The 22,826-nt window shown below is 37.9% G+C and overlaps 2 protein-coding genes and 1 long non-coding RNA gene across 5 annotated transcripts in view; 2 read left to right on the top strand and 1 right to left on the bottom strand.

The window, feature by feature from the left end:
• The window catches only part of LOC121628761 (gamma-crystallin N-B-like), a 119,057-nt gene extending 103,786 nt beyond the window's left edge, over positions 1-15,271 (top strand). The window contains exons 1-5 of one of the 3 annotated variants that reach the window (XM_041968083.1): positions 7,481-7,600; positions 10,955-11,046; positions 11,444-11,600; positions 12,369-12,514; positions 15,031-15,271. In XM_041968083.1, the coding sequence (XP_041824017.1) occupies positions 7,523-7,600; positions 10,955-11,046; positions 11,444-11,600; positions 12,369-12,514; positions 15,031-15,166 (609 nt within the window). In that variant the 5' untranslated portion in view covers positions 7,481-7,522 and the 3' untranslated portion in view covers positions 15,167-15,271. Of the gene's footprint in view, positions 1-7,480; positions 7,601-8,223; positions 8,428-10,954; positions 11,047-11,443; positions 11,601-12,368; positions 12,515-15,030 lie in introns of those variants that run through there. The other 2 variants (XM_041968085.1, XM_041968086.1) reach the window with 2 other exon arrangements.
• Positions 1-22,826, top strand: part of LOC121628724 (NACHT, LRR and PYD domains-containing protein 12-like) — a 2,607,341-nt gene that overhangs the window by 2,283,082 nt on the left and 301,433 nt on the right. The window lies entirely within an intron of this gene.
• On the bottom strand, positions 742-1,474 carry LOC121628775. The gene is made up of 3 exons (XR_006008251.1): positions 1,315-1,474; positions 1,166-1,206; positions 742-1,077 (listed from the first exon to the last, which is right to left on the bottom strand). It is a non-coding gene; the product is annotated as an uncharacterized LOC121628775 (long non-coding RNA).

The raw sequence follows: 22,826 nt of genomic DNA, 5'->3' as shown, positions 1-22,826 counted from the left end.
AAAACCCTTCTGATCGTTTACAAATCCCAGAACTGTTTAGGCCCAGAATACATCTGTGATATGTTCAGAGAATATAAACCTAGCAGAGCTCTTAGATCCAAAGACTCTGGTCAACTAGTCCAAACCAGAGTCCAGACTAAACATGGAGAAGCAGCATTTAGCTGTTATGCTGCAAACAAGTGGAACAAACCACCAGTGGAGATTAAACTTCCACCAAATGTAGACATTTTTAAATCCAGGTTAACATTTCTTTTCTCATGCGCCTATGCATGAAATCTGCACAGAAACTTTTTAACTTATCTTGCTTTTAATCATTGTAATGTTAGTTATGATTTTATTGTGATTCTTGCCATTTTTTGCTGCCTTTAACTACTTAATATCTGTGATGCTTTTAATGTTTTATGTAAAGTACTTTGAATTGTCCTGTACATTAATTGTGCTATACAAATAAACTGCCTTGCAAGGTCTTCCCTGAGAGAGACGTCTGGATGGGAGCAGATGTTTCTCTAAAACCTACATGCACTTTCCAGCATTGATGGAGCTTTACAGATGTGGAAGCTGCCCACGCCATAGGCACTAATGCAACCCCATACCATTAGAGATGCAGGCTTTTCACTGATAACAAGCTGGATGCTCCCTCTCCTCTTTAGTCTGCAGGACTAGGTCCATGCTTTTCAGATAAAATTTCATATTTTGATCCATCTGACCACAGAACAGTTTTCCACTTTACCTCATGTAACCTTGGGGTGGGTGTGCAGAAATGGGTGTAGCACATAGGGGCTCCAATTATGAGGCCACAACGGTCAGTGTGGGTCAGACACATGCCAGTTTATTAAACATGACTAAAACCTCAAAACACAGCAAAGACAGACAAGGTGATAGACAGTCGAGCTCCGGCCGAGAACCCAGACACTCACCGCGGCGGGACTGGGGTTATACTACAAACAAAACATAAATCCAATTACTACCAAACAAAAACACCATGCTATAAACTGCGTGCACCACAAACCACATCACCGTCTGTGAACTCCCAGTCCCAGACGACACCAGTGAGAGAAGGACGCTCCAGCCGCAGCACTAGAAGACAAAAGGGGACAGAGTGTTAAAAAGCTAAAACCACTTAAATGAATTATGGTAAAATGAAATAAAAAGGGATAAACCAAACCATGTAAAATCAACTAAAACAAACGGCAGCCAGTGCTGTCCCTAAAAACAAAGCACATAAAACATTAAGTTTCTTGTCACAGCATGGCAGACCCACAATTAAAAGTCATAAAAACAGTACAATAAACACAACCAAAAAGTCCATCTCACCAGCAGGCCAGGGAATCAATGCTCATAGTAGAGCTTGCCCGCTGGATTTAAGTAGTCACACCCTTCAGTCCCACCTGCCTTCAATCAGTCCCTCCTGATTGCTACCCAGCTCTGTGAATCTCTTCTGGCCGCTGCAGCCATCTAGAGGCCAACTGCTACACTCAGACCATTTTAAATGAGGTTTGGCCCAGAGAAGATGGCAGAATTTCTGGATCCTCTTCCCATATGGGTCACCAGCATCCAGTTTGACCTTCAGCCTTGCCCCATGTGCACAGATATTCCTCCTGATTTACTGAATCTTTTCATATTATACACTGTAGATGGTGGGATATTCAAAGTCTTCACAATTTTATGTTAAGGAAAATTTCTCTGAAATTCTTCTGATGATAGTTTCAATGTAGTCGATGACCATGGTGCACTTCTCGATGTCTCTGGCAGCATATAGACCGAGGCCCTGCACACAAACACAGTCAGTAGTCTGTCCTGCAGGTGGCAGTCATGTGATCTGTCAGCTGCAGCTTCCCACCTGGATGCGAGAGCGGGCCAGGTACACGTTGCTCTTCCACCCGGCCTTCATGCGATGGTACTGTGATGACTTAGAGTGGCGGCCCTGATGGGCACCGGCCACCGACTCACCCGGAGACAGAGAGACAATGCCGGGAACGAGACCCACGATGGAGCCCACTAGGCCCTGACACCTGGGAGCGATGCTGGTCAGCAGGTAGGGCTGGATGGATGATTAACATGTTACTTAGTAACAGTGAGATGTCACATCACAGTTTCATCATAACAATAAGCAGCTTTAGATTAAAATCATGGGAACATCTACACAAGTTAATGAAACCAAACAGGAAGTGATGTAATTACTTCTTGGCTTGGCAGGCTTTGAGTTCAGAGCAGGCCGATGAGCTGAAGGCCAGAGGCCACTCCATGAGTGGGTTCCTGCCATAACAAAAGGTGTAGCGCCCACAGGGTCCACACCAGGCAGCTGCACACACACACACACACACACACACACACACACACACATACACACAGCAGGATAATCAGCATTGTCTTTGTAAAGCTGTGCGTTTAAAATGCTGATTATCTCTTTTATTTTTACTTGTTCACCAGTTTTTCACATCTTCTTTGGATTAAAAATTTCATCGGTTTCAGGACAGATACAGAAATCTCTCATCTTATGTGCTTATATCCCACATCCTTCTAGATCAATGAGTTCCTGTCAGGATGTGTTTTCTTCCTGCTGCTGTTTCATCAAGTATTGTGTGATGAAGGTTTCAGCCTCTCAGGGACTTAAGTTGGTCTAAAGCACATATGTCAAACTGGTCCAGCAAAGGGCTGTGTGGCTGCAGGTTTTTGTTCCAACCAAGCAGCAGCACACCAGATTTGACTGATTCAATCAACTGATCTCAGTCTTCAGACAGCTGATTGGTCAAACTGTGTGCTCTTGGCTGGCTGGAACAAAAACCTGCAGCCACACGGCCCTTTGCTGGACCAGTTTGACATGCCTGAAGCTTTGGGGCTTCTTAGATTCAGTTACGTCTCTTTTTCTCATTTTCATCAGAGCAAACACTAGATGGCGGGGTTATTGTTCAAATACTCTGATGGGATCTTGGTCTAAAACACATCAGTTTTGCATTATGTTCCTATTTTAATTTCATTAATGTAGATAAAGCAAAAACTTGGGTCTGGATTTTCTTTTTCTTTTCTTGTTCTTTTTTTTTATTAACCCACAAACAAGAAGTGAGTGTTGGTAGCAGCCTTTAGAGCAAGGATGTCCAGCTGCCTTGAGGGCCACAATCCTGCAGGTTTTCTTTTTTCTTTTTAAATTTTTTATTATGATTTATCCATCCACCCATTTTCTGCCACTTATTTGGGGTTGGATTGCGGGGGCAGCTGCCTAAGCAGGGAAGCCCAGACTTCCCTCTCCCCGGCAACATTCACCAGCTCATTCGGGGAGATCCTGAAGCGTTCCCAGGCCAGTGGAGAGATGTATTCCTTCCAGCGTATCCTGGCTCTGGGGCCTCCTCCCAGTGGGAGGTGCCCGGAACACCTCCAGCATCCGGGAGGCATCCTGACCAGATGCCCAGGCCCCTCATTTTGTTCCTCTTGATGTGGAGAAACAATAACTACTCTGAGCCCCTCCCGGATCACCGAGCTTCTCACCGACCCCAGCACAACAACAGCCGGGATTTTTTATTTGGAGAAGATATCAGACTGTACCACAACGTCAGAGACCAACTGCTGGTGGAGGGATACTCAGCATCAGGACTTCTAAACAACAATGAGAGAGAAAAGCTCCTGGAGTGGCTGAAAACAGATCAACTATACTCGTTGATCGTTGATAAACCCTGATGTGAACTAAAAACACTCTTTTACATTTTAGACATTTTAGACATTTTAGACTTTTATCTGTATCTGAATATGAATGTTGATTTCTGGTAAATAATGTTTACAGATCAGCTCTAATCTTGAAATTATCATCCTTCATGAACATTTTCCTTATTTGACTTTCACTGGAAACATTATATTTAAATGGATTATGATGTGTTTGGTCTCAAAGCTGAAAAATTATTTCTGGAGAGGAACATGACTGCCCCCTACTGGTCTACTGGAAGAAGATCAACATCTTTAAATTTAAAGAGTTTTAACTTTTGCTTCATCCAAATTATTAAAGTCCATTTAAGCTTTACTCACAATATTTACTACTGCTTAGCTGGTTTAGATGAGCTACTTTATATTATCCACAAGAAATAATGCATTTAATAATGTCTGTTCTTTTAAATCTATTAAATCAATTTTAAACAATTAAATCCATAATAATCTGTTATTTATTAAAAAATTAAAATAAGGAAAGAGAAGTTAGAGGTTAATGATCTCTACATACTCTGATTTTGTCAAAACTCAAAAAAAAAAAAAAAAAATTCCATTGAGGCCAGAAAAACTTTTACCATGGCTTAGTGGAGGTCTGCTCTCTCTGAGTGGTTCAATTTTTCACATATTTTCCAAGCGATTTTCAAAAATGAAAGTCTGGAGCCATTAAAGACAAATTAAAGCATCATAAATCTATCTATCTATCTATCTATCTATCTATCTATCTATCTATCTGTCTGTCTGTCTGTCTGTCTGTCTGTCTGTCTGTCTGTCTGTCTGTCTGTCTGTCTGTCTGTCTGTCTGTCTGTCTGTCTGTCTGTCTGTCTTATCTATCAACTTATTGTTATAGTAACAATGGTTTATCCCAGCGGTTAAACCAAGTTTAAGTTTCTTTCTGGGGAAATCACAAAGAGAATTTGTACATTAACACAACATTTCTGATATTTTATTGTTAGTTAAGCATCAACTTAACAGAACAATAAGTAAAATGTAGTGAAGTGAAATAAGAGTTGACAGGGCATCTCTTTGTTTTCATATTCTAATCATTACACTTTACACAATTTATACTTAATGAGACAATGTGCAAAATAAGGCAGTTCATTTGCTTTTCTCCCTATTTTCAATAAAACCAAATAGAATCAAAGCAAACGTTCATATAACGTTCAATGCTTTGCACATCAGAACAATACAAACAGTAAGTTACATGAAAAACAGGTTTCTTATTGAAATATGTTTTTCATAACTTTTTATGCATCCATGTTCACAGCATATACTCAAGTAAGATACTCTGAAGCAAAGAACATGAATTTAAGGAGAATTAACAGGTTATCTCAATGTGTCTATGTTCATCAGCATAATACATTTCATAAAAATAAGTGCAAAATATGGCAGGTTCCCATTTTATCCTCTTAAAACAAAAATAATTTAAGCAAACCATTTTTTAGAACAGTATGTGTTTAGCACATCTACCAGAGCAATATAAACAGTTGGTGATATCACAAACACGCCTCTCTACAAGTGTTTTAAAAGCTGGTCTGACAGAAGAAAACGAGTGATGTGTAAATGCTCTTGTCCTTTTATTTTTAACCACGTGACATCAAGCCAGTCTACTTTGCTAATGTGAGAGATGGGTCTGCTTGTTCTATACTATAGAACTGGAATTCTATAGAATCTATAGAATTCCAGTTTGGTGTACACGAGGAGAGGGCAACACACATATCAGGTGTAGCTTCAGTTTGTTCCTGTATTTTGTCTTTTTTCTGTGAGCACAGAGAATCCTCCCTCACACTTGTAGTTGTAAAAGGAACAAGCAACAATATGCTTGCCTTACTTGAAACAGGAGATTCAGATGAGATGCTGATCCAGAATGAGGCTAAAGCCACGGATTCATGTCTTCTTCATGCTCACTGCTCAGGTGTAACAGCTCTGATTCTTCTGCAGCAGGTAGTCCGAGTTCTAGCAATGATTCTGCACAGTCTAATTCAAAGGGATTTTGGATCCACCTTTTGTCACACAAAATGTCATATCTTTCCTTAGAGTAAGTTATCAATGAGTTCAACCAGGTGTGTCTGTAAATCCCGTCAGAAGTTTCACTTTTGTGTCAGTGATATCATTTTCCTCTGTAACACAATGTGGAACATCTAGTCACTAGATTCTAGTGGTTTGGGTTTGGACATGCAAGCCACAGCTTCAGAGACTTTGGAAGGTAAAAATGTTTTTCTGGTTATGGAAAACATCATCATGGCCGGTACCTGGTGGGATTCACAGCTGCTGAACTTGGCCTGTCGAGGCCTGCGCCCCATGGCTGTGAGAGCCTCTGGGGCCTTTCTCTGCTGCCCTCTGCATCGTCTTCATGGTGGGGTGGCTGGGATTCATGTTCCAGGATTGATGCTGATCGCCCCGGGTCTCCGTGACTGTGGAATGAGGAGTGAGTAGAGATCACACTCATCTCTACTCACTCCTCATTCTTCAAACTCTGCATGCTGACACAGTCACTGAGTTGTCCAATGGGGTTATACACCAAGAGATACTTTGGTTTAGTTTTGTGTGTGTGTGTGTGTGTGTGTGTGTCTTTGCTTCTGGTGCTTTGGTTGTTGTGATGAATGTTGTTGTCTTGGTTATTTCTTTTAGGAACTCCTGATGATTGTCAGCTTAATTTACCGGTAAAAGCTGTATGAAATTCTGTGTTTCTGTACAGGTGTAGCAGTTGGTTGTCTGGTGTTAGGTTGGATTGAAGGATCGTTGCTTCTATCTACTGTATCTTTGTCTTCTCTTGATTTGTTCTACTTTTCTTTTTACTTTTCTTCATTGTTATCTTTTTTTCTATATCTTCCAGTCAGGTCCAGCAAATAATATAAATTCCATAATTCAAAATAAATAAACAAGATTAAAGCAAGTAAGTAATTAAGTAAATCACAAAATCAGATTATCAAGAGGAGCCTTATACCCATAAAGCTTCCCTTAGCAAAGCAAATTTATTTGGCACAACACAGCAGATAGACCATCATTCTGCTGCTACGATGTTGAACAGGAAAGGTTAGAAAATAATAATAATAAAAAAGATCGGGGGATGGCTATTATAGCTGCCTCTCGTCTTTTCTGTTTCAAGCGACATTTGTGCGTGCATAAATTAACGATATGTGTTTGCAAGCTTCAATGTGCGAGTAACAGCTAGGGGCAGTTTAGAGACCATTTTGACCCGATGTAACGACAGAAGATATACAGCAGTAAAAATGACAGAAAGGTTCAAAGATAAGACACGGCGTGCTTGGTTTAGACCTTCCATACCTCCATCTATGCGTCTCTGTGAAGTCTCTGGCCAATTTTGGGAATCCCCCTGAAAACGTGTGTAAGGCATCCTTATATACTTTTCAGACAAAGACATTCCTGAAGTCCTAAAGTGACCAATCGTGTGAAAACACACATATGTTTACACACATGGTGTTGTGCTTAGTCCAGTCTTCAGGGCACCAAAGACCCTAAACACCTATAAGGTAAAACCTCTGTGTGCTTTACATCAGCCTGTCTATACATGGAGTCTAAAATTCACTACTCTTAGCAAATTACAGTCTGGTTAAACTGTATCTCAGAATTATCCCAAACTATGTCATTTTAATTAAGTCTAATTATGAAATGTTGGGAATAAGATGCTTCACTGTTCTGTAAGAAAAAATGATTTAATGAAGTAACAGGAGAAAATTTATTGTGGAGCAAAGATGTATTTTACCAAAGGGAAAAAATGTGAAGAGGAATCTGGACAGCTGGGAGGACTGGCAGTTTCCTGTGAAACCCATGTTAGTTCATCTGACACAATGAGGAAGAGGGAGGAGAAATGAAAGTGGAAGAATTCAGATATTTCAGCTCCATCTTGAGTAAACAGCAGCAAGAGAAAACCTCAGTTCTAATAAAGGTGAGTGTCATTAATATTCTTCTGTCAGAGTGTCTGAGTGGGTTTTCTCTTTGTGAAATGGAGCGGAAGAGGAGGTAAATGATTCTTCTTCAATACAAACAGCTTTTATTCACTTGAGCAGTTAAACTCCGGCACTTCCTGTTTCTCAGGCGTGACTCAGGTGTGGCCGAAAAAAATAATTTCACTGTGGGTTTGTACGCGTGCACAGCCACAGTGGAGACTGCGTGTTGTAGAGTAACCAGGGCGTCCTGGCCTTCTAGTTGAGTCTTTAGGCAATACCCTTAACGTTACAGCCTAACCACTGTAAGTTGCTTGGGAAAAAGCGTGACTGTAATGTAATGTGTGTACCTCTGAAAATATCTCGTCACAAGACCGCGCATGTCAAGGCCACTCGTTAAACGATGGAAACCCGCTTTGACGTCGCCTGGCCTGAGCATTCCCGGCTCTAGTCCCGAACATTTCTCATCAAGCCCCGAATGTCTTTTTATTTTTTTATTGTTATTTTTTTTTTACCCCAGACGGTATAAGTTTACATTAACTGAGCCGCCTTATAATATTAAAGAAGATGGTAGTTTTGTAATTTCCTGGCTTATGTGAATGCAACACAGGTACAACCAATCACAGAGGAATGTTATGGAAGCGGGATTCCTCCGTGTTTTATTGGCTGACGGTCCGGCGTTTTATCCCTCTGGTGTTATTTCGAATGGTCATCATCACCGGTCAAAAATGGACATCAGATGATTTGTTTTAATATAAGAAGAGAGATAACCCTTAAGTTGTGGTAGCTGCCAATGGGCAGCAAGAATGTAAGCCAACACACGAAAGAGGTAAACAGGCTATTTAAATCCAGTATGTCTTAAAAAATTAAATGAACATTTGGCAGATCATTCATGACAGTACTTGATACTTCGAAGGTTAAGCTAGCTGCACTAAACCGTTAGCCTTGCCCCTTTTCTGTTATACACATTTACGTTAAATCCAGAGGTGAAGTCTTCGTGATTCGCTGGTAAACCCGCTGGAAAGGTAGGAAGCTGAAGGTAGCTTCCAATTCGTAAAATGTGTAAAGGTCGATTCCACTGAATTTGGAGAAATCTAAACCATATTAGACAGCTCTTGATAAAAAAAAAAAAAACTACAGCACTTAGACACTAGACTGAAATATCTTAAACAACATATAGATTCAATAAAACACAGTTTCTGATTCGCCAGATCTTTTTACTATTTCTAAAAATGGAAATTAGCCTCATTTTATGACAATTTTTTTCCATCTGGATTCCCTTAAACCAGGTCCTCTGAAATAAATACAGCTCAACTAGATACTTTAACCCTGGACTTAATTATCCTGAACAACATCTAGATTAATTAAAACAGTTTCTGATTTGTGAAACCTTTATTCTATTTGTGAAAATAAAAAATAGTCCCATTTTATGATGATTTTTTTCTATCTGGACTCCCTTAGACCAGGTCCTTTGAAAAAAACGACAGCACTTAGACACTTCAGACCTGGACTAAAATATCCCAAACGACATTTTGATTTATTAAAACACAGTTTCTAATTTGTGAAACCTTTATTTTATTTGTGAAAATGAAAAATAGCCTCATAGTATGACGATTATCAACTCATAAATGTTTCTTTCTTGTGTTTATGCTTTACTTTTCAGAAATAGTGACTGTTTTTCCTCTAACCTTTCGTCCATCTGGTCCTGGTCAGCCTCCTCCACAGCCTCAGTCCATGTCATGCTGCTTCTCTCTTCCAGAGCCTGTAGTGTTCCTGTATTAGACCAGACGTATTTCAGTCCAGATTCCTTATTCAGCCCTGGATAAAGTATTGTTATTATATAGAGATGTCCATGCTTAATCTTCATTAACCTATTTGAAAGTTTATTTCTGTCATCTGACGTATCTTTCCATGAATGTGGACCATTATTTCAGACACCGCTCTTCCTCCTGCTCATTCCTGACCTCCCATCTGTGTTCAGACCAGACCTTCTTCACCCCACTTCAATAAAAGTTTCTTTTGTATAGAAGTGCATCAATAAATTAGATGCATTCTGTTATTTTACCTACACTAAGTGTTGTAGCCCTTTAATTCTAGTTTTCATATAGACAATAAAATGACTGTTTAGTCAAAGTTTGTTTCTGGGAGCCTTCATCCATCACCTGGAAAACTTCCTTGTCCTTAAAGTTCATTTCTATGCATTTGAATTTTATTAAGTTAAGTGAAGGTTATCATTCGGGTCAAATGTATATCCTTCCTCAGTTTACCTGTTGACCTTCCTCTGAAAGCAGCACATTTAGGATGAATTTGACCCTGTCCCTGGAGATCATGGAGCAGACTTCAGGAGACAGATGTTTGCAGCTGGAAAGAAACTCTGACAAATCTGCGATTGTCTTGTCCAGCTGAACATCATCGTCAAAAATGATGGGTACCACCTTTCCTCAAATGTATAATGACACCTCTCCTTACCTGAGACGATGGCCTGAACAGTAGAAATGAAAAGAAAAAAAAATCAGAAATACCAGCTGCTATCTGGTGAGAGGAGGTACATCCTGGACAGTTTGCCAGTATAATGAGCGAGTCCTAAAGGGTTTTGACACTCGTGTTACATGTTTACTTCAGTTAAAGTTGTAAAGTAATGAACGTTTATTGATAATTTAAAAACATTATTTATGCAGTGGTTTCTTTCAAAATGTGAAACTGCTGACAAGTGGCCTGATTTGAACAGATTTTATAAGATGCAAACCTTATTGATTGATCTGTTTATCATTCTCTTGATCAGTTATTCAACTTCAAAACTAAATAAAAGACTGATCAAAATTCCCAACATGTCTGAACGTCTACATTAGACATGAAGTTACAAACTGTCATATATGAGCAGCTATAGAAGTTAAATGTTTTAATGTATTATGACTAAACATATCTTCAATTTTCTCTTTCAGAAAACTAATTTGACAAAGTTCAGATGAACTGATAATTGCTCAACTAAAGTTTTAAACTCAAAATAGGATTTTCTGTTTTTGTCTAAATTTCTAATTATTTTGAAGTTTTAAATCTATTATTCTATTATCTATCTGTTATGTGTGACCACATCTGTCAGATTATGGCAATAAAGTAAAAAGAAAGCACAATGAACTGAGGTCCAGACAGACAAACAAGTGAAGACAAATGCTTTTTGTGTGACCATCCACATGGTGTGTTATAGTGTTCACAGAAACATGAACGCTTTATCAAACAACTGATTTTCTATTAAATCATCTCACTGTGCCTCTAAATTCCATTTCTTGTCTGTTGAATGTTGAATAAACTCATGCAACACATAAAGCTGCAGTTCATCATGAACATGTCTTCTGCAGATTACCTTCTACGAGGGAAGATGCTTCACCGGCAGGTGTCTGGAGGTCAGAGGTGACTGTGATAACTTCCAGGACCGTGGCTTCATGAACAGGTAAATTACTTTTCTCTGAAAATGTTCCACTTACCAGAACCTTACACTAATTAAATCTAGTGTCTGTATTGCAGATCTCAGTGTTACATTGATTGCTGAATTTGATGTGCTTGCTGAATTTAAATGAAAATTTAGTCTTCATTGGAAACTTTCCTGATGATGGTTGCATGGTTTTTGTCCCTCTAATCAGAAATGATATTAACAGACATTTTGGTCCAAAAACTGATACCAAGAGAATTTAACATAATCTGGTTTCTAATATGTGAGAACAATGCTGAATGTTTTGAAAACTTACATCTGAAAACAGAAATTCTTCTTATTATAAAACAATACCTTAGTTCTGTGTAACCTCTGCTCACTAATACCATCAGAGTAACAAAACTGTATATGTTTCCAGGGTGAACTCCATCCGTGTGGAGAGCGGTGCCTGGATCTGCTATGACCACCCCGACTTCAAAGGCCAGCAGTACATTCTGGAGCACGGCGAGTACCCCGAATTCCAGAGGTGGAACTCCCACAACGACCACATGGGATCCTGCAAGCCCATCCGCATGGTGAACCCCTTGTTAAAGCTTTTAAATCCATAATATAAAAACAGAAGAAAATGCAGGATTTTTATGTTAGTCATGGTCCTCGGAGAATGAACCCTCCAGATTTATCTAAGTTGAGGCTTCATTTTGACAGGTTTGTTTAGTGTCTGATATTCCATATAAAGGGGACTGTGCCCTCTAATATTCTACATAAGAGAAACTGCACTGTTGTGTTTAACAAGAACGATCTGTTACCATTTATTTGTTTCATCTAGTTTTATTAAATATGAACATGGTATAAAAAGAAGAAAAACAAGGCCAATGATACAAGAAGAAAATGATCAGTTAGCTTGTTAGCTAATTTGTTTTTCTAGCTTCATGACACACAGTCCAGTCTATCTGCCAGAGGGTGTAAGTTTTTCCATATCTATCTCAGTTTACAGAGATTCCTACAGAAATTCATTAGCAAGGCATTAATCTCACACACCTTCCTGTCCACCTGTTTTTAAACCATAATTTTAACTCACTAGTTACTGGTACAAAAATACATTAACTTGTCTGCACAACAGGGTGAGATAGAACTGTTTTTGTTATAAGAGATTTCTGCCAGTAGCTTGTGATTCAGATGAAAATTTGGACTTTTCATCAAGGTTACACCTAGAATAAAAATTACGTAGAACTGGAATTTATTTTATCTGAAACTTTGGTGAGGCTCCTTTACCATCTGTGGAGTGTTTGCAGTGTCTTCATCTGTGACCTTGCTTTCCGTCTCCCATCTTTCCTGCCCGTTAGCATGGAGAGCACTACCGCATCGAGCTGTTCGAGGGCTGCAACTACTCCGGTCAGTGTATGGAGATGTGTGATGACTGTCCCTTCCTGCAGAGCCGTGGATTCTCCAAGAACTGCATCAACTCTGTCAGGGTCTACGGAGATGGAGCGTGAGTGCAGTACAGCTACAGTGCTACACTTCATTATATCATGGTTTCATTTACTATTTATTAATCCACAAAGAAGAAATGGTCAAATTAACATAAAGCTTGATGTTGATCTTTCTGCTTCTCACAGGATAAATCAAATTTATTTCATGAATTCTAACTTTCTTCACTGAGAGTAGAACAATTCCCAAATTTAAACAAAGATAAACTCAGATCGTCCTGGAATATTTAAAGAACATATTTGTAGCCCACAGAAGACAACCCCTATAGATTTTAATTAGACAATTTATTGGTCTAATTGCTATGTAAGACAGAAACTGAAACAAAATGACATACATGTTCACCAGAAGATTAACCTTTCTGACATTGGTGACCATCCAACTTTCCCTGTTGTCTCACCACAGTTGAGCCACTTTACCTCTCAGCTCTGAAACATTTAAGGCCTTTGTACATTAAAGGTCCCATATTGTGCAAAATTCCCCTTCTAAAGCTTTCCTAACAGTTATATGCTTCCTCATAGCCTGTGCATGAGGCCCCAAAAAATGAAAAAAATTCTGTTATCTCTCTCACTTGCTTGTGCCATTTGTGCCCCACTTGTTCTCATTAGAGCTCACTAAAACCAAATTTGGAATGGCTGAAATTAGGGAACAAGGCTGAATTTGGGGTAAAACACTTTGAAAACAATATTGTTTGACTTGTGACACCCATATGAACTTGCTAAAAATATGTATAATATGGGACCTTTAAGTTGGTCATTTTTGGGTCAGTTCATTTATTTAAAAACAATTTTGCATTATGGGCGTGACTACATATTTATTCGGAGCTAGCAAGTTTTAATTTGTTATTGAAGTTTTTTTCTTCTTCTTCTTCTTTTGGCATGGGTTAAATATTTCTTCAGAGCTGTTTGAGCACTTAAAGCCACCATACAGGCAAAACACAAAGGCTCAAAAGTTACATCCGGCAAACAGATTTACTTTGTTTGCTAGCAACAAAGTACAGGGTTGGATTGTGGAAATTGGTGTTTTTTTTAAGTGTGTGGTTCCAGTATGACCAGCAGGGTATCAAACTGTACCACTGGCATCCTGGAAACAACTGGGAGAGCTATGTAGCACTTTTATCAGCTGATGACGCTCTATTAATTATTATTACTTGTTGTGTTTAATTTATTTGTATTGATGTAAAGCACCTTGTGATGTTCATTGTCTGTGAAAGGTGCTATAGAAATAAACTTTACTTACTAACTTTACTTATTATTAGATTCTGATGCCAGCATGAATGAACATAGTTATTTACTTTTTCCTTTTTTTTTTGTTTTGTTTTGTTTTGTACAAACTGAGATGACCAAATAATTGTATTTGATGGATTCGCTTTCTCTCAGATTTTGAATATAAACTCTAAATAGACCAAAAACATCACATCAGAAACATAGAAGAAACAGATTTGGAGTTCAAAAGCTTTTAAATTCACGTTCACGCTCACTGGAAGATAAACCAATTAACTTTGGTATCATGTGGCTTACAGTTTAACTCCACCAGTTCAGTCCTAATGGCTGGACTGGTGTAATATGGCAATTCCCCCAGAGAATACACAGACTTTTCTGTCAGAATTAATCCAATGCTTAAATTCTAACCATAATAAGCCACATAAGTGTTAGTTTTTAGATGTTAACATGTTAACTTAGTTAACAAAGGTGTATTAGCATTAATATTAGTTCCCTGTGAACTTTCCAGTCTTAATTCCTGAGTTCCTAGTAGGAATGATCTTCAAGACAAATTTTCATCTTAAAAATATGGAAGAATCTCATCAACACAGACCTTAAACTCAACATATCTGCCCTGTGACTAAAAAGTGGTGATAGCTGCAGTTTATTAGCATTTCTGTCAGTTTTTAGTTCTCAAGTTCAAAGAAGGGCCCTTAATGGATGCTGTTTCTAGGGCGGCATGTCATCAAATCTCACAAAATGACTGTTCCAAAGTCAAGGATCCTTCAAAGAACTTAGTTCTTTATTTAGTGAAACTTCAAAGATGCTTATGTGCCTTCTTATTCTCAAACACCCACAATAGCTGTTAGCATAGTAATTTCATGTATTTAACCGCCATGTTTACTTTTTAATTGTTGTACTGGGTGTAACTTACAGTGGGACTGTTGCCATGTTTGTTCACTTGTTAGAAATGTTCAATATTTGCTTCTTAACAAGTTGCTATGGTGTTTGTGAAACATATGCTATGTAATGTAATGAGCTTGTGTGACTTATATATTAGCCATACAAGCTCTTTAGCTAGCCTAGTCAATGAGAAAATTCTACTGTAACTTGAACATGACTAACTTGGTTGTCATAGTATTTCTGTAGGATAATACTGATCAGCTCTACAGGCTATTTGGAGATTTAAGCTAGCGAGACGTTAGCTAAAAATAAAATAATAAAGTATTCTGAGCCAACATCAACACTGTAAAAGTGACACATATACAAAAAGATAAAGAAGTAAGAATTAACCCATATCTCTTCCCTTCGTTATCAGCTGGGTGATGTACGAGGAGCCCAATTTCCGTGGCCGTATGTACATTGTGGAGCGTGGAAACTACTGCAGCCATAACGAGTGGCAGGCCCAGAACCCCAACATCCAGTCCATCCGCAGAGTCGTCAACTACTTCTAAGCCCATCAGCTTCCCTCTCCTGTGACTTTTACCAACGCTGTGATCATGTACAATAAATAAACCAAAACTAAAAGAAGAAAACAGGTTTTTTATCAAACAATGTCTTTGTGTTATTTTGTGTGGCCACACCTCACTTAACAACACAACTACATACATGTTTTTATCTCATTTAATTCAATTCAGCTTTATTTGTGCAGCACCAGTTTACAACATCATCTCAGGGCACCTTTCAGACAAAACAATAATAACCATGTTAAGGAAAACCAACAGACTGCATAAAAACTAAACTTTGATTCAGTCCCCCATCCTGAGCTGCCGGGGCGACAGTGGAAAGGAAAAAACTCCTTTTTAACAGGAAGGAAAAACCTCCAGCAGAACCCATTTTAGGGAGGGCGGCCATCTGCCTAGACCGGTTGGGGTGGAGAGGTCAAGAAAGAAAGACCAGGCTGCTTAACAACTTCTACACTGATTATACAAAAGATGCTCCTGGAAAACCAAGTAAACTTCATATGATTTAAACTTAGAGAGTTAAACTTATCACTTTAACTCTCCACTTTGTCTCTGGGGTTAATTCAAATGATGAGGTAATTGTGAGACTTAAACCATTACAAAGAACTGAGCTCAATATGGATTTTTATGACCTTTGGAAATACAATGGGGGTGTGTAAGACCCATCACAGAAATGGTAACTTTCCCACGTCTTTCACTGTAATAATGGTCAAACACGACAATAAAATTAGGAAAATCAGACTTACAACTTTAAATAAATGTAAGTTATATTTATATTAGTGCCAGTGGCCTATTTAATAAAAAGAAATTAGTAGAGCAGACGAGTTTTCCCTGCTGTTTAGGTACCGATGATGTTACTAAACAGGCTTCATTTTCTGCAGACAGTATCCCCTTGATGCATGTTTTTTTTTTTTTTTTTTTTTTTTTTCACAGTCTGTGTGAAGCTGCAGGCACAAAGAATATTTAGAATATTTTTGGGGGAAAGATCATAATAACTGAGTATGTCTGCTGCAGAGGTGTGTTTTACACCCACAGGTCTGACCAATCAGAGCTCTGACACATCACCATTTTGATCATTTCTTACTTACAGACTTGCTGCAACCAGGAGGCAAAACTGAAGATGGCAGTCAGAGGATTGTAATAAACTTCATTAATAAATGTATATTTCATATAACTGTCATATAACTATCACCGACAATTTAGAGCACTTTACTGATGAGTAGTGGGACAAAATACCTGTCAACAGGTGCAGAAGTCTAATTGAGAGGTACAGAAAACACCTGATTGCAGTGACTGTCTCAATGCATTGTTTAACAAAATATTAATTAATGTGTGACGTAAACTTTAATAGTTTTTTTATAGTTATTTTCTTGTATTCTTGAAATGTTTCTTTTTAACCACAATTCAAATGTCATGATTTTCATAAAATTTTTGTTTATTATTACTTTTGTCAATTTCAGCGCATTTCATTGAGAGCTGTTTACTTTTCCTTCTTTAATGGTAGGGTATGAATAAATTTGAGGACAACTGTGTGTACACAGATGCCACACACACACACACACACACACACACACACACATATATATATATATATATATACTGCAAATAAGAGTATCCACAATGATACATAGTATCACATACTTCCTTTAACTTTAAATATATTTATTTTTACAGAATAAGTTGGCAATTGATCAATTTGTGATAATTTAAATAGTCAAAGTGCCTCGTTCCTGATACATTTAATGTAAAGAATGGACAAGCACCACTGTTGCACAAGACTGCCGCTGTGTCGGCACGTCGCTCTAGCGTCCGGCAGCGTTAAATGCGTGTATATATATATATATATATATATATATATATATATATATATATATATACATAGTTTTTCCACTAACACAAGACTCTTACTTTGAAATGCATTGCGGGTAGCACCGGAAGTGATCCTAGAATTCAGCTAACTTGGTGCATTCGGTACGACGTGTTTCTTTACAGTAATAAAGTTATGTATGTTTTATTGTTTCTCCTAAGACAATTTTGAATAGCTGTTTATTCATACTAAACACAAGTCACCATTCTTCAAGCAGTAACAACATTTATAAAACGGTAGCAGCCAATGTGCAGCTATTTAGATTGTGGACATGAACACTGACAGAAGGGCTGCGAGCTGAATCCTCCTACTTCACAGTGCATTCTGAACATAGTGGCGTGTTGTGTAAACAATTATACAGCGAGAGCAGCCTGTGTGCAACTGTTCTGACCGTGGACACGACCACTCCGAGAGTGTTTGCAACCATTTTTGGCAGTTAGCTTGATTCAGCTGGCAAGTTTATACAAGGACACAGAACAGAGCCTGAGAGCTGATTGGTGTATGCATTAGGAAAAGTGGAAATGTAGGAAGGTAAAAATAAATAAATGAGGATATAAAATTAATGGGTGAAGAATTTAAATAAATGGACATAGGAAAAAAAATAAAAAATGTGGAAATAAAAAAATAACTGAAAATAAAAAACAAGTGTAAAAATAATAAATTGCTGTGGAAATAAAAAAGAGTGGGGATAAAAATAAAGTTAGCTAAATAAAATAGTTGAATAAATGGATAAACTAATAAAAATATAAAAAAGTACATTATTTATTTCCTAATTTATTTATTTCCTCATGTATTTATTTATTTATTTCCTAATTTATTTATTTATTTATTTCCTCATTTATTTATTTCCTCATTTATTTATTTATTTCCTCATTTATTTATTTATTTCCTCAGTTATTTTTGATAATGACAGTTTCGGCCCTCCATACATAAGCATCATGATGGTAACTTTAGTTTCACTTTGTAAAACATTCATGACTAACTTCACTACCTGCAACATTTAACAGGGTTTTATTATTATTATTATTATTATCTTATAGCATATTTATTTGATTTATATTCCTGTAAAAACACCATCTCAGATTGTATCACCGACTGCTTCAGTTCCACAACCACTTTTCCAAAGACTTATTGATAAAAACAACAATTGGATGTCTTCCAATTTACAGTGGAGGAGAAATATTCTGACCTTTATTTTATATTTACATATGATGAAAAACATTTCAGTGGGCGACATCTAAAATTAACTTAAACATAAGGAGAAACTAATTTATTTATGTTTTTGTAATCTGATGCATTAGTGCACCAAATGACATGACGTGGCTCCTTGTGACCCAGAAGGGAGGAGAGATGAAAGTGAAAGTAAGATAGTTCGACTCCATTTTGGCCCGACAGCAGCAACGAGAAGAAACCCAGATTGTGAACAAATGTGAGTGTGAACATTCTTTTTTCGTATCAGTGTGTTGAGTGTGTTTTCTGTCTGTGGAGGAAGAGTCGGTAAACTTTGATTCTCCGTCAAAACAAACAGTTTTTATTCAACTTAGTCTGTCTGCGTCACTTCCTAAAAACCTCCGCCTGGCTGGCCGTTGTTTTTTTTCTTTTCTTTTCTTTCTTGGGTAGTATAATCTGGATTGTTCTAGTAGGGAACTTCCGGCGGCCGCTCCGTTTTTAAACGGTTAAACGATGGAAACGTCCAACTAAGACCAGAGGCTCGTTCCAGAAAATGGGTTATGTTGGTCATGTTGAAACCCAGAGTAGCCTCTGTTAACCCGTAGTTGGGAGAAACTCTGGGTTTTCTGTTCCAGGAAGCGTCTTACCGTCATATGTCCACAGTTTGATGGTTATGGTTCAAAAAGCTAAAGAAAGCTAAAGTCCCATCCAATAGACTCATCTGTGACACTCAGGGGGAGCTCTGAAGAAAAAGTCCACTTTCAGGGTTTGTTACGTAGCCGAAGTTAGCTTTCGATTCGTACAACGTGTAAAGGGCGATTCCACTGAATTTGGAGCCATCTAGATCATATTAGACATCTCTTGATAAAAAATTACAGCACCTAGACACTTCAAACCTGGACTGAAATATTCTAAACAACATCTATGTTCATTAAAATACAGTTTCTGATTTGTGAAACCTTTATTCTGTTTGTGAAAATGAAAATTAGCCTCATTTAGTGACAATTTTACCATCTGGACTCCTTTAGACGAGGTCCTGTGAAAAAACTACAGCACTTAGACACTTCAAACATGGACTGAAATATCCTAAACAACATTTAGATTCATTAAAACACAGTTTCTGATTTGTGAATAATTTATTCTATTTGCGAAAATGAAATTATTGAAATTGTATGTTGAACAAACGTTACCCATCTGTGGCATTTTGTTTTACTGCTCATCTAGAAAAGAAAGAAAAAGATATGAGACTTCCGACTAAACTGGACAGATTTATTCCAGACACAAGATAATTTATCTTTTAAAAGATAAATAAATAAACTTTAAAGAAAAGTTTGTCTGAAATAAAAAAAAAAATCTTTTTCTTTTATAAAAGAAAGCACTGTTTCTCCTTTTCTAGCATGACAAGCGCTCACCTCTCACTATAAAAAGATAGATCAAAGCATTATCAACTCATAAATGTTTCTTTCTTGTGTTTATGCTTTACTTTTCAGAAATAGTGACAGTTTTTCCTCTAACCTTTCTTCCATCTGGTCCAGGTCAGCCTCCTCCACAGCCTCAGTCCATGTCATGCTGCTTCTCTCTTCCAGAGCCTGTAGTGTTCCTGTATTAGACCAGACGTATTTCAGTCCAGATTCCTTATTCAGCCCTGGATAAAGTATTGTTATTATATAGAGACGTCCATGCTTAATCTTCATTAGCCTATTTGAACTAAGTGTTGTAGCCCTTTAATTCTAGTTTTCATATAGACAATAAAATGACTCTGTTTAGTCAAAGTTTGTTTCTGGGAGCCTTCATCCATCACCTGGAAAACTTCATTTTCCTTAAAGTTCATTTCTATGCATTTGAATTGTATTAAGTTAAGTGAAGGTTATCATTCGGGTCCAATGTATATCCTTCCTCAGTTTACCTGTTGACCTTCCTCTGAAAGCAGCACATTTAGGATAAATTTGACCCTGTCCCTGGAGGTCATGGAGCAGACTTCAGGAGACAGATGTTTGCAGCTGGAAAGAAACTCTGACAAGTCTGCGATTATCTTGTCCAGCTGAACATCATCGTCAAAAATGATGGGTACCACCTTTCCTCAAATGTATAATGAGACCTGTCCTTACCTGAGACGATGGCCTGAACAATAGAAATGAAAAGAAAAAAAAAATAAAATTTTCATAAATACCAGCTGCTATCTGGTGAGAGGAGGTACATCCTGGACAGTTTGCCAGTATAATGAGCGAGTCCTAAAGGGTTTGTACCCCCAGTCTGTGGAATACCACAGATGTTTGCATCATCCAGGTGACGGTGGCTGGTTCACACCTGTGTGGAAAAAGTTCTAAGTCAGTGTGTCAGCAAGTTAAACAGAATCAAATGACAAACCTCCATTAAAGTGGAGGAACAATAAATCACATGATCCAAGTGTCAACACAAAAACAAAGCACAACACTACCAATGACTTGCTTTGTTCATAACTCTTACTTTCTACCAAGGACTGAAGCTAGCTGAGGCAGGGCTGTGGGAAGCTGCTGCTTTGTGGCAAAGCCTCGGTGCACAGCTGATACCAGTAGAGGACGTGGCGGTCCGCGTAGAAAGGTTCGCTGCTGCGTGGTCTGATGAAGAGAACATGGATTTGGGCCACTAAAGAGACGGGGAGTAAAAATTTAGCCTAAACATAATAAAATAGCTACTCTATGCTGGAAAACTCAACAACTAAATAACAGCATATAAATAAGTAAGTGAATAATAACTAAATAATAAACCTTTTTAAAGGAACCGTTGTGCCAGTAAACTTTATCTTGAATTATATAACATTATGCAAAGCTTCCTGTTCCTTACAACAACCTAAACATGTAAATGCTGCCTTAACAAGGTAGTGATGTTACACAAGATAAAGGTAGAATTCATAAATACCTTTTACATGATAGAGCTTCGATACTTTCACTGTCCTGCTTGTCAGTATCAGCCTGAATATCACTTAAGTCCTCACATCCTGGGACAAAAGAAACAACAGATTTGATAGATGAGTAAATTATGCCGATATTATGCCAGTTGAGGAGAGAAAGAGGACAGTATAAGTGAGGGGAGGAGGGAAGAAGAGAGGGAGAGGAGGAGATAAAAGGATGAGGGAGGCAGAGGAGGAAATGAAAGAAGAGGGAAGGTGAGAGAAGAGCTAGAGGAAAAGAAATGAAAGGATGAGGTAGGAAGAGGAGAGGATTGATAATGTCTTTTTCTTGTTTTAGATTTTGTATGTGTCATGGTATTAAAATCACAATTGACAAACAGGTTCATGTTTCTCTTCTGTGGTAAAACCTTAAAAATGTAAAAATATTGTAATAATGAAACAAGCATATTGTTAAACAAAATTCACAGATTTATTTAAATTGCAGTTCTTTGTGTGTTGGGATGATTCATTCTGCATGTCACTCCGGTGGAACAACAGGAGGGCAAAGATTACAGAAAACATATGGGATAAGGTTTGTGCCACTGGGGAGCGAATCTGAATTCTTTATATTTGAATTTGAATCATTCAATTTGAATCTGAATATGCCTTTTTGAATAATTGCTTTAAAAAACTGAATCCAAATGACCATATTTGATATTGAATCTTTGTTTTTTTTAATGTGTATATTGGTAAAGTTGAAACTTTTGTATTTGAAAAATTCAGATCGGAAATTCAAATTCAGATATGAAATACAAATTCAGATCTGAAATACAAACTTTTGTGCCACACATCTGGGACCTGACGTGAGGCAAAACTAATCGATTGCAGATGGAGTAACGTCAGTTTTGTGCAGTTGTTCTCAACGGCTACAAGCAGAGGGAGGGCGGCGGCGGGGAGAGAGAGAGAGAGAGAGAAATGGAGAAACGCTAAGATCCAGGCCAGCCACTCGCTACAACGGCAGTTACCGTTCCTGCAATAGCACTTACCGTTTCTGTAGCGGTAGTTACCGTTTCCTCAACGGTCTCAGCGGTTTGCTGTGGGCTGGTTGCAGACTTTTCACATAAGTGGTAACTCCTAATACAAGAAAAATATGTGTAGGTTTGCACAGATTAATCTGCACCTCAAGTGACGTACATACACCATGTAAGCTATAACGGGCCAGCTTTTTTTTGCAATGGTTTGGAAATATTTTAGTAATATCGCTTATTGATAAAATAAAATGCTGGGATAGGCTCCAGCTCACCCGCAACCTGAAATGGAATAAGCGGTCAAGATAATGGATGGATGATAAAAAAAAATAATGACACGTTTATTGTTAACACATAAAATATACTACATATATATATATGTGTATATATATATATATATATATATAGTAACTTTCCAGATCTGTTCCATTTTGATATTAAATAATCAATGCAATAACCATCATGTAGGCTGAAGATCAAGCCCCTTCATTGTACTTCTGTCTGCGACCTTCATGTGCCAGAGGAGGGCGCAACCTTAGAAGATTAAGTCCTTTTTGTATTTGGGACATCATTTAGTTGTTTTGTGTGATGAAAACATGAATGGTATGGGTGAATACTCGATTCTTATTTGGCTGTAGGGTGTCCATATGGACACCTATAAAAGAAGTTCCGGTCAAATAGCCTTATTGTTGTAAATTATTGTTTTAACGCTAGTTG

This window comes from Melanotaenia boesemani, chromosome 18, assembly GCF_017639745.1.
Source record: "Melanotaenia boesemani isolate fMelBoe1 chromosome 18, fMelBoe1.pri, whole genome shotgun sequence".
Classification (NCBI taxonomy): domain Eukaryota; kingdom Metazoa; phylum Chordata; class Actinopteri; order Atheriniformes; family Melanotaeniidae; genus Melanotaenia; species Melanotaenia boesemani.
Note: the sequence above shows the minus strand (reverse complement) of the source record. Positions and strands in the feature narration are given on the sequence as shown.